Here is an 11,156-nt window from a genome sequence, read left to right on the forward strand (position 1 = left end):
TTTGTACATATCATATGAGTTTACATTCTTAAATATAACATTATCTGAAAGAAAATTTAAAAAGAAAATTGATGAAAAACAATTTGTTTCAATAAATTAATAATTATTGATTTATGGATAAACTAATATCATGATAAATTAATAAAATATTGTGATTTTTACATTATTAATTTATAGAGATTTTACTGTAGTAAGAACCGGGGAAAGAAGATTAGGCAGGGTAGACATATTTAAGGGTTTGAGTCATTGGTGATATCCAAATTGTTGGCAACAAGTTTCTCTTAAGAACATTTGAGAGCTTTGGAGTTTAGTTGAATAAGCTTAATACAATTTCACTTATAGCCCTTACGTTTGAGTTACTACCACAAAAATATCATAAAGTCGAAGAGAAAATTCGATTAAAATGGAGCAAGTGAACAGGAAAACAACATAAAGAATACTAGCAATACAATTAAACAAACAATCAACAATTTCTGATTATTAAGTCGAAACTACAACAACACATTTATTGTTGTCTGAAATCGAACTCAGGTCACGTAAGATTGTTGCTACCGCATGATTCTTGCTCTTCCAACGAACCACCTCTCTTCAAAGTCACATACTTCTCAAAGCTTGGTTCCATCAAATCCGCTTTCTTCACAGTAGATGTGAATCTAAACTGGCTCGAATCAGAGCTCAAAGAAGCGTTAAGATCCGCCACTGCTTCAACAATGGAGCAAGCTTTTGTAACACAAGATGGAAGAAGATTAAACGAAACCTCAGGATCCTCAGTACTCTTCCCATGGAAATTCTTAATGTCTTTTAACAACAACGCAGTGTAATTGCTTGTCGTGTTCTTGTCTTCTTCCGGCTCTGGAACGAAATCGAAATCTCGAGATTTTCTCAGTGATCTACTTCTGCTTATCGCTTTTGGCGGTCTCGCGAGTTTCTGATTCGCAGATTCGTTGCAATTTTCTCTCTTTATCATCTTCTTGTTGCAATTGTCCACTTTTGTTAAGTTTTGATCGATTTCTCCGAGTGGGTTTCTCCTATACGGCGATTGCTCCGCCTTCCGTGAAGAGCTTCGGCTTAACGTCGGCGGCGGCAGAGGAGCCTGAACATTATTCGCCGATGTTCTTGCCGGAGACGCGGCGGCTCTACAAGCTTCACCGATGTTTCTTTTCACAGTAATCCGTTTAGTCGAGGAATCTCCGTTAATGTTGCTCTTATCCGTCGCCGGAACTGTAACAAACTTTCCCGGTCTAATTCCGTTTGAATTTACCGAAACGCCACTAGGGTTTGTCGTCTCCGATCGTTTTCCCGGAGATCTGCTCACACGTCTGCTTCCACCGCCGCTACCGTTTCCTCTCTCTCTGCTCCCTGATCGGTAACTCTTTGAATCTTCTCTTTCTCTGCTCGGACTTCGTCTTCTCCGTTCACGAGGCGAACCATTCACTCTCTCTACTCCACGGTGGCGATTCCTTTGTGGCGTCTTCCTCTCCGTCACTTCCTCCTCCGCATCGCCGCCGCCAAAGTCGCGGATCCTCTGGTTCTGGTCAAAATCGAAACTTCTTTTCGAGCCAGAATATCTCCTTGTTTTAGCGGCGGAGTTGCTCCGGCTTAGCTTCCCACATTGTATCAGTATAGCATCAACTTCTTCTTTCGTGCAGCTTGATGTCCTCACCACGACGGAGTTAGAGTTCGAATCGATTGGTTTCTCCGCCGCCATAGAAGCTGGAGGTTCCTCCTCTGAGTCTGTCTTCTTTGATCTCTCATGGCTCTTCCTCACCGAAACTTCCTTCGTTGCAACATTTTCTTCTTCTTGATGGAATTTATCAGATATTATGGGTTTAGCTTCTTCTCTTGATTGATTCTCCAGCAGCTCAATCACCGGTTTAATGGGTTTTTTGGGATCTGGGGTTTTAACAGCACAAGAGGTGCCATTGGAGAGAGAATTTGAAGGAGGAGAAGGAGAACGTTTCTTACTGAGACAGCAACCCATTTCAGCTAACGAAATTTGTGGAAGAACAGAGAGATTTGAGGGGAATGTCTTTGAGTAAAATGACAAAAAGATTTCAAAACTTCAAATTTTCTGAGAATATTATTAGTTTACTGACACAAATCCTTTTATTTTAGAAAACATTCAGATTGGTCCATTTAATCCCCTTTATGAATCGTGGGGTATGAATGCAATTTTTGAAGAAGATTGTTATATTTTTATTTTAATAAAGATTTTGAAATTGTTTTTTCTTTTCTTTTAATGCGATTTAGTTACAGATATGAATCCTTGTATTTCGGATTCGCTTCCCCCTCTTTTACTTTCTCAAATTAATCACCTTTATGAACTGTGGGGTTCTGATTTCAACATTTGAAGAATATTAGGAGTTAAATTGAAATGAATTTATTTTATTGAATATAGAGAGTAATTTTGGAATTGCTTTTATGGGATTAATTTTAATGGGATTACTGACAGACATTAATCTTTTGTATTTCAGAATACATTCGGATTGGTCCCTATTAATTTCTCAAATTACTCCCCTCTGTGAAACGTTAGGGTAAGAAGATTCCAAAGATTAAAAAAAATTGGGGTCAAATTGAAATTAGTATATTTTGTATAAAGACAGAACGGTGAGTGAGTAATTTTGAAATTTCCAACGCAGAGGCAAATGGAGCCAGTCGTTGGAGATGAAAGAGAGGCACAACAGTCAATGTCGTATTATTTCTGACCCTCTCTTTTTTGAAAGCAGAAATTGTTTTGCTACAATTTTTTAGAAAAAAGTTTTAATATTGTGGTTTGATCCAACGGCTAGTTGCATGTTCTGTTAGGTTACAAAAAGAATCTCTACATTAGTAAGACACTCTAAAAACTTGTGATGCTATAAATTAAGATATAACAGTTGGTCTTGTAGACCTATCTGCTATCTGCAATCCATTGATTTTAAGAATGTTGCGAATGTTATCTTATCGAGTTTATAAATAAATGATACGCAAAGAACTGGTAGAAGTTTCCCAAATTCGAATACGTTTAAGTAGGATCTTATTATCGATCTTGTTTTCAATATTCTAATAGAAGATAATTATGGTTGTATCTTTTTAGTCATAACCTTTGTGTTTGTACCTTTTTATAACTATTTATTTTTATTAAATATTAGATAATTATCTGCATATATGTAGGTTAATTTTATATTTTATAACCCATAAAAATATAAAAAAAACTAAAAAAAAAAATTAGATCACCCATGGTTAAACGTTTTAAAACAAAATTAGAAATGAATAAAAATAGATCACTTGTAATTAAACTTTTTCAATGATGTAAAAATAAGAATAGAAACAGAAAAATAACAAAACCAAAATTAAATCACCCTTGATTAAGTTTTTTCAATGATTATATATGTTTTTTTTAATGATTTTTCAATGATTATATTTAGTTTCATCATACATCATTTACACTTCTTACAATGACTATATTCGTTATTCTAAACTGAATATAGTATTTTATTTTTAATTTCTTTTCCTTTTAAAGATTGTTATCTTTCGTTTAATTTTTTATTCTAATTTGAATTATATATTTTTCCGTTTTATAAAAACAGTTTTTTTTTTGAAACTCTGATTTTTAACCAAAAGTACTATTTTTTAAGCTTATAGGATTAGGAGGCTTTTATAAATTTATTTTTCTTGTTAATATCTTGTGTTAAAATATAATTAGAGATTTATTAAACATGGATCAAAATTTAATTAGAAATTCATTAAACAAATGCCAAAATCTTGTCAATTAACTTAACACGTGTCACGGGCGAGTTACTAATTTTGAATCATTTTTTTTTATATAATAAGATTTTCTTTTAATTATTTATGTTTTTTTATTTATTTGTACATTTCGATTCATAACCAATTATTTCAATAAAGATTATTTTTTATGATTTTTAATTTTATGATTTTCCATTTCATCACTTATGTCTTTATGATTTTATTATTTTTTTCGTACATCTTTTCATTCACAAATATTAATTATAAAATGCACTCAAATGATAATTTTGAAAAACAACATCATACACATTATTTTTATGTTAGAAAACTTCATATCTTTCTCGTAAAAAATGATTCCCATATACAATTTTCTAAGTGTCTCTTCGACTTGTTATCTCTCAGACATAGTTTACTTTATACTTCCACTAGTCGAAAATAGTTTTGAGAGAAAGTGATGGTAGATAACTAGTCCTAACCCTGTTCTAAAGTTTGAGCACATATCCTCATAACTTCACCCTCTCTAACCTGTCAAAACTTTAGTTTCATTTTCTCAATTTCAAACTGATTTCCTTATTTTCGTCTAATTAAGGATAAGTGGAAACGCAGCTATAGAGTTTTAGATCGACGACAAGAGCTTTACTATCTTGGTGGTACATACGCCAGAGCAACTGTTCTCGCCGCCGGTGGAACAATAAATCCCTTAGGGTCAATACACAGGCACGATGCTGTGTGAGCCAAAACTGACACAACCAGAAATTTGTCCAAGGAAAAATAAGGGATTGGAAACTTTTAGGGTTTATCGCCAAAAACAGTAAGATCGAAAGAAAATTCTTCTTGCTGCAAAAGTGTTTAGCTCTTATTGCTTAGGGTTGTCAAAGTTGGCGGAATGAATTGCATACATCATATATTTATACTAACTTTCTAAACCGCCTAGCCGAAAATCTCGGGCGAGATTTTCGGAATATTTCTTTATCGCCTCGTGCGGCTGACTGCCTTTGCATCTCGCCTAAGGTTTTCCATGGGCTTCATCTCTCAAGGCTTTGGTTCGGCCCGTCCAAGCTTCTTTACGGCTCGGCCCATCTAGCCTTCTTCACGGCTCGGCCCACTTGCCATGGAGACATGATCTAGCCCACCGCACCGATACACGGCTCGGCCCAAAAGTGTTGAAGTGGGGCTCGGCCCATTTCTTTCGATGCGGCTCGGTCCACCTGTCTTCTTTCACGGCTCTCCCTACTGGCTTATCTGCACGGTTCTCCCATTTGTCTTGGTGAGAACGGCTCTCCACTTGTCATGGTGAGAACCTGCTCTCCCACTTGGCGACCACGGCTCTCCCACTTGGCGACCACGGCTCTCCCACTTGGCGACCACGGCTCTCCCACTTGGCGACCACGTCTCTCCCACTTATCTTTCTTCCATACTTAGCCATTCTGAGGTGGTTTATCTACTTGGGGTGAAAACCGACCCCAACAGTTAGCCCCCCAGCTCGTCAGTTTCGGAGGCGAGAGTGACGAGGTCCATTATTTCCGACCGTAGGATAAACCACTGAGTTAGGCGCCGAGGCGTTTTGGGAATGAAGATGCCGAGGCGTTCTGGGAATGAAGACGCCGAGGCGTTTTGGGAATGAAGACGCCGAGGCGTTCTGGGAATGAAGACGCCGAGGCGTTTTGGGAATGAAGACGCCGAGGCGTTCTGGGAATGAAGACGCCGAGGCGTTCTGGGAATGAAGGCGCCGAGGCGTTCCCAAGGAGTGCCGAGGATGCCGAGGCAAGATTAAGGACGAGGCGATTTTTTTAATAGTGATAGCCCATGACGAGGTGATTTGAGGAGGTTATGCCGAGTCGAACAAATGGCGAAGCGTTTCGAGAGAAAGCTCGTGCCGAGCTGTTTTGTTAGCGGCAAGGCGTCTCAAGAAAGAATGTCAATGCCGAGCCGTTTCGTTAACGACGAGGCGTTTCAAGAAACAGATTCAACGCAGAGCCGTTTCGTTAACGACGAGGCGTTTCGAGAGAACATATTCAATGTCGAGCCGTTTCATTAACAACGAGGCGATTCAAGAGAGAAAGAGTCAATATCGAGACGTTTTGTTAACGACGAGGCGTTTCGAGAGAACAGATTCAATGCCGAGCCGTTTCGTTAACGACGAGGCGATTCAAGAGAGAAAAAGTCAATACCGAGCCGTTTCGTTAACCTGGGTACCCTGACTGTTGGTCTTTCGAGAGGAAATTCCTGATCCTTCGGCGCATGCCAATGACGCAGCCCGGTATAGCCAATTCACCGCGGATCCCACGCGCTGTTGGACGGCTTCCTGAGGTTTACGCGGAATTCACGCGCTTCGTTTTTCTATAAATAGGTGAGCTCCTTCACTCTTCCTCATTATTTCCCGACTCACTCGTTTTCACTAAAGGTAGCTCTCCCTTCTCTCTTCTTTCTCTCTCTAGTTTATTTATTTTCTGGCTAGGGTTTCCGAGGTCTCCGCCGTTCCAGATCTTTTTCCGGTAGAGGCTCGCCGAGTCGCGCTGTAACTCTTGTAAAAGTCGTAAATTATGTCGAGCTGTTCCGACGATTCGTTGGATTCACTTTTTCACTACGAGCCGAGCCGCGTAGATGCCGAGGCGAGAGGTACGGCAGAATCCTCCGAGGCGTCTGCTTCGCCGAGCCCCTCCAATCACTCATCTGACGAAGCGTCGAACCATGAAAACCCATCAGATGTCGGCTCTCCGGATGGGGAGCCGTCGGTTTCGACGAGCCGTCCACAGGATCCCGTTCCTAACGAGGACATTAACCGCACCGCGCTCAAGGCCGAGTAGGAGGCATTTCCCTTTGATCTTTTCGAGGCGTAGCTTGAATTGGAACGCCTCATGGCGTCCCGAGGCGCTTCCACATCTGGGCGAGGGCCGAGAGTTAAGAGACAAAAACCTGACCCGCCTGGATCTACACTCTGCTCCCTTGAGTCGCTTGAGGCGTTGAGGCATCGCTTCGGAATATCCGAGGCGGTGGAGTTTGTCGTTCCCGAGAAGAGCGACCGAGCCGACAAGCTTCCAGAGAATCACTTCACTCTGTACGAGGCGTTCTTCAAGCTTTGCTTCCTCTGGTTCCCGATCCCCGGGGTGATCCTCGAATACCTTTGGAAACACGAGATCTCGATTGGGCAGATTATGCCGAGGGGATTGCGGCATATGATCGGCATTTTAGTCCGAAACTTCGAATGCGGTCTCGACATCGAGCTGAACCATCTGCTGAACTTGCTGGAAATCAGGAAAGCCCCGAAAGGAAATAGGTTCTATATTTCCAACAAGGCGAAGCGACGAATTATTGGCGGTTTTCCCAGCAAGGATCAGTTTTGGACTGAACGCTTCTTCTACGTCTTGGTGAACGAGGCGTCGGTCGGCGAAGATTACGTTCACTGAACCAAGACAGCTTGGGGACCACTTGGTAGCCGACCCGAAGCTTTGCCTCGGCTCGGAGATTCAGTTGATAATTATTCCTTTTCTGAGACTTTTGCTTTTTTTTTTGCTTTGTTTTGCAGTTCGGTGCTATCTTCCCCCGATTCCCAACGATCTCTTTACTGTTCGAGACTCTCTTTCGGCGCGGAAGGTTAATTGGAGAAAAAACTTCACCCTCGAAAGAGTAGAAAAGGCGCGAGCCATCCTTGCCGGAGTCCCCGTCAGTTCTTCGTCCTCCAGTTCTTCGAGAGATACCCGGGAGAAGATGGTAGTAATCGCCCTCAGAGAAAGGAAGAGGCGCGAGGAAGAGGAAGCCGCTAGACGAGCTGCCGAGGCGGCTCGCACGCAAACCGAGGTGGTTCCGGTGCAAGCCAAGGCAGTCTCAGCGCAAACCAAGGCCGTCCTTCAACCCGACCCTCCGAGCCGTGAAGGGGATGTGATGATCCGAGCTGCAGAAGGCAACGCTGCCGAGGCGGTCGAAAAAGAGACAGCGTCCGAGGTAGAACCGGGCGAGATAATCCCCGAGGCGTCAGGGGACGACTCGGCGGCGCGGAGCAAAACACCTTCGCACTCCGCCATTCTGGCTTTCTCGAAGTCGACGAGGCCGCCGACTTCGGTCGTCCAGAAGCATGACCCAAGCCGAAAGCGTTCGGCTGCCGACAAAGGGAAAGGCGTCGCCGTTCAAAAGGACGAGCCGGCGAAGAAAAGGCGAAATCCGACGCCAGGGGACCCTGCTGCGCGTAAGTTGGTCGTTGACGACCCTGACGCCTCGGCCGTCATGTTCTCGCGTGTTAGTAACGCGAACACGCGCCTTCCCCCTCCGGAGAAGCTGAGGAGGCCGAGGTCATACGGCGCGATGGCACAGTGCAGTACTAAGGTGCGTTTTATTTGCCTTCCTTTATTTTCGCAAATTTTTACTAAGTGTTAACGCGAGTTTATTCTTTGCAGTTTGTCACGGCCATTAATGACCTGATGGCCGAGTACGAGGTGGACCTTTCTAAAGTTGAACGTCGCTTGGACGAGGCCCGAAATGAGACCGCGGCGTCAAAGGTGAAGCTGGAAGAGGCGCAAAACGAAGCCGCGACAGCGAAGGGGAAACTCACCGAGGCGATGACTCGAGTGTCGAGGTTGGAAGAGGAGAAGATAGTTCTCCGAGCAGACGTCAACAAAGTTTCCGCCTCGGTGATTCGCCTGGAGGAAGCAAGGAGAGCCAAAAGCGCCTATGTGGCATTGCTTAAGAGGCGCATCGAGGCCAAGGACGCGCTGTTCGAAGCCAAGGTCAAACGCGCGAAGAAGGAGGCGAGGCGCGAGCTGACGGCGAAGTTTCAGGAACGCCTCGCTAAGGTGGAGGAGGGTTTGGTCAAGCTCGAGAAGGCCAAAAATGATGAGAACGATCTGGGACAGATCAAGGGCAATCTTGCGATGATTGCCGACCTGAAGAAGCCGGACGCCCAGACGCTTGACGACGAGTAGGCGAAGCTGAAAAGCTGGGAGAGTGAGTATGCCGACGACGAGGCGTACGAGCGTATCGCTTCTGAGATTCGGGGCGAACTGTATTACTCTCCCATATCGCCGGGCTCGGTTGACACAACCCTCGGCAACAAGCCGATCGAAGAAACAGCGGCCAATTTAGGCGTTGTGGACCCGAATGGCTCGAACGCGGGTACGCCGATTCCCTCGAACCTTCTCGCCGATCGTGAAACGCAGTCCGCGGCATGAGTTTTGGCTCACAGATTTTTCTTGCTTGCTTTTGTACTTAGGATTTTATCCGCTCTCTTTTGAACTTTTATGTGTTTTGTGCCTAGACGGCTTTATCCACCCGACTCTTTATTTTCGCTTAATGGATATATTTTCCTTAGATGCCATTAATTTGTAAAAGTGTTTACGAAAAATTGCCAAGGACGAAGGCTGTTATGTTGATTTTTTCCTTAACTGTATTTTTGAAATTGACCGGAACATGGGCTAAGGGATGAATTGTTTTAAGGACCTCGTTTAGGTTATAGGCAAATTTTTGATAGTAAAAGAGTGTTACGCGATAATGTTTAGGCAAGTCTTTGCTGGTAGTGCCGAGCCGTGTTTACGGCGAGGCGTTTTCGCTTTGAATGTTGTCGAGCCGTGTAAACGACGAGGCGTTTTTGTTTTGAATGGTGCCGAGCCGTGAAAACGACGAGGCGGTTTGTTTTGAGTGGTGCCGAGCCGAGGCATTTTTGTTTTTGAATGGTGCCGAGCCGTGAAAACGACGAGGCGTTTTGTTTCGAGTGGTGCCGAGCCATGAGAATGACGAGGCGTTTTGCTTTTGTTAGCCAAGGATGAAGCGTTATCGAACCTGTCTAAGGACCGGTGTTCTCGAGTATGTTTATCCGAGTTTAAGAGTTTTACTTCGGTTTTAGAGAAAGCGATGTAGTCTCGACTTATATTCTCGTGTGCGATAGTAAACCGTGGCGACCTGATACGTTTTTGGTCTGATATTTGTATAGCGCGCTTTAATTTTTATCCGTAGAGGATGTAACTTGCACCCTCGTCCTAGGAAATGTGGTAAAAGTCTGTTTAGAGAACTTTGTACTTGTTGCCCCGTTGTGGCCAGCAACGAGACGAGGCGTTCGAAGGCTTAGTTTGCCGAACTAAAATTAAGGACCGTTAAAGGTCCGAGGTAATCAGGTCATGATATCATGCCGAAGTGGTGAGTTAAAGAATTCAAAAATCCGAGCTTGTTACAATGTGAAGCTAGCCGAAGCGAACCAGAAATCAAGGGTGAAAGTGAAATAAGTAGATGATTAAAAACGAACTGAGAATATGCCGAAGTGGCGACGTTCCTAAATGGGCAAGTCAAAATAATAGAGTTAAAAGAGGTATGTGTATACGTACCCACTACCCCCCTTTTTTAGGAGGGGGGACAGCTGAACCCGTCCGAAGACGGGCTGCCTACGTACCCTTTGCAGGGATCAAGCCGTCCCGTAGTTCATGCTGGCCGTGCTGTGGTTTTAGTGATAATACTTCTTTAGATGCATTGCGTTCCATGATCTTGGAATCGCTTCGTCAGCTAGTGTCGCGAGTTCGTAGACTCCTGGACGAACCACTTTTGTGACTTTGTAAGGACTTTCCCAATTTGCTCCGAGCTTTCCTGCGTTCTTCTCGGCTGTGTTTTGGAAGACATTTCGGAGGACGAGCTCCCCTGCTTTGAATCTTCGACTACGAACGTTTTTGTTGTAGTATCGCGCCGTTGCTTGTTGGTAGTTCTGGATTCGAACTAGGGCTTGGTCGTCGAGCTCATCTAGCATCATTAAGTGGTTCAAGCCCTCCTGCCCTGGTAGAAGTCTTCGTCGAATACCTGGGAAATCCACCTCGGGGGGAATTACGCACTCCGATCCGTAGACCAGAGCGAATGGAGTTTCCCCGGTGGCTCAGCGCGGAGTTGTCCGATGAGACCAAAGGACTCCTTCGAGTTCGTCTACCCATCGTCCCTTCTTGGCGTCGAGCCTCTTTTTCAGACCGTCGAGTATTGTTTTGTTGGCTGCTTCAGCTTGTCCGTTCCCTTGGGGGTATCTTGGCGTGGATTTGCTGAGGCGGATTTTCCACTTCTAGCAGAAGGCTTCAAAGCGTGTTGAGATGAACTGGGATCCGTTGTCCGTGACTATTTCGTAGGGGACCCCGTGTCGGCAGATGATATTTTTCCAGACGAAGTGTTCGACCTGAGCATCCTTTATGCTTGCATAGGAATCGGCTTCGACCCACTTGGAGAAGTAATCCGTGAGGACGAGCAGAAAACGCTTCTGCTTCGAGCGATGTAGAGGTCCGACGATGTCCATTGACCATCTCATGAACGGATAAGGCGACGAAATCGACGAGAGCAGCTCGGTAGGTTGATGAATCGTCGGGGCGTGCCGCTGACACTTCTCGCACTTAGCCGTAAATTTCTCGCAGTCCTTGATCATCGTGGGCCAGAAGTAGCCGTGCCGTTTTATCTTGATAGCGAGAGACCTTCCGCTG

General features: G+C 44.3%; 2 protein-coding genes across 2 annotated transcripts; one reads left to right on the top strand and one right to left on the bottom strand.

Moving 5' to 3' along the window:
- Positions 1-479: 479 nt before the first annotated feature.
- On the bottom strand, positions 480-1,981 carry LOC18008589 (uncharacterized protein At1g65710). The gene has a single exon (XM_006391463.2). It carries the CDS (start codon positions 1,979-1,981, stop codon positions 533-535), a length of 1,449 nt encoding a protein of 482 aa, XP_006391525.1. The 3' UTR covers positions 480-532.
- Positions 1,982-6,584: 4,603 nt separating this feature from the next.
- LOC112085581 (uncharacterized protein At3g60930, chloroplastic-like) lies at positions 6,585-8,642 on the top strand. Its single transcript, XM_024154769.1, has 3 exons — positions 6,585-7,044; positions 7,253-8,046; positions 8,118-8,642. The coding sequence occupies exons 1-3, from the start codon at positions 6,585-6,587 to the stop codon at positions 8,640-8,642; spliced, it is 1,779 nt and encodes a 592-aa protein (XP_024010537.1).
- Positions 8,643-11,156: the final 2,514 nt, after the last annotated feature.

The sequence above is a fragment of the Eutrema salsugineum genome, unplaced genomic scaffold (assembly GCF_000478725.1).
Source record: "Eutrema salsugineum unplaced genomic scaffold, Eutsalg1_0 scaffold_9, whole genome shotgun sequence".
Classification (NCBI taxonomy): Eukaryota; Viridiplantae; Streptophyta; class Magnoliopsida; order Brassicales; family Brassicaceae; genus Eutrema; species Eutrema salsugineum.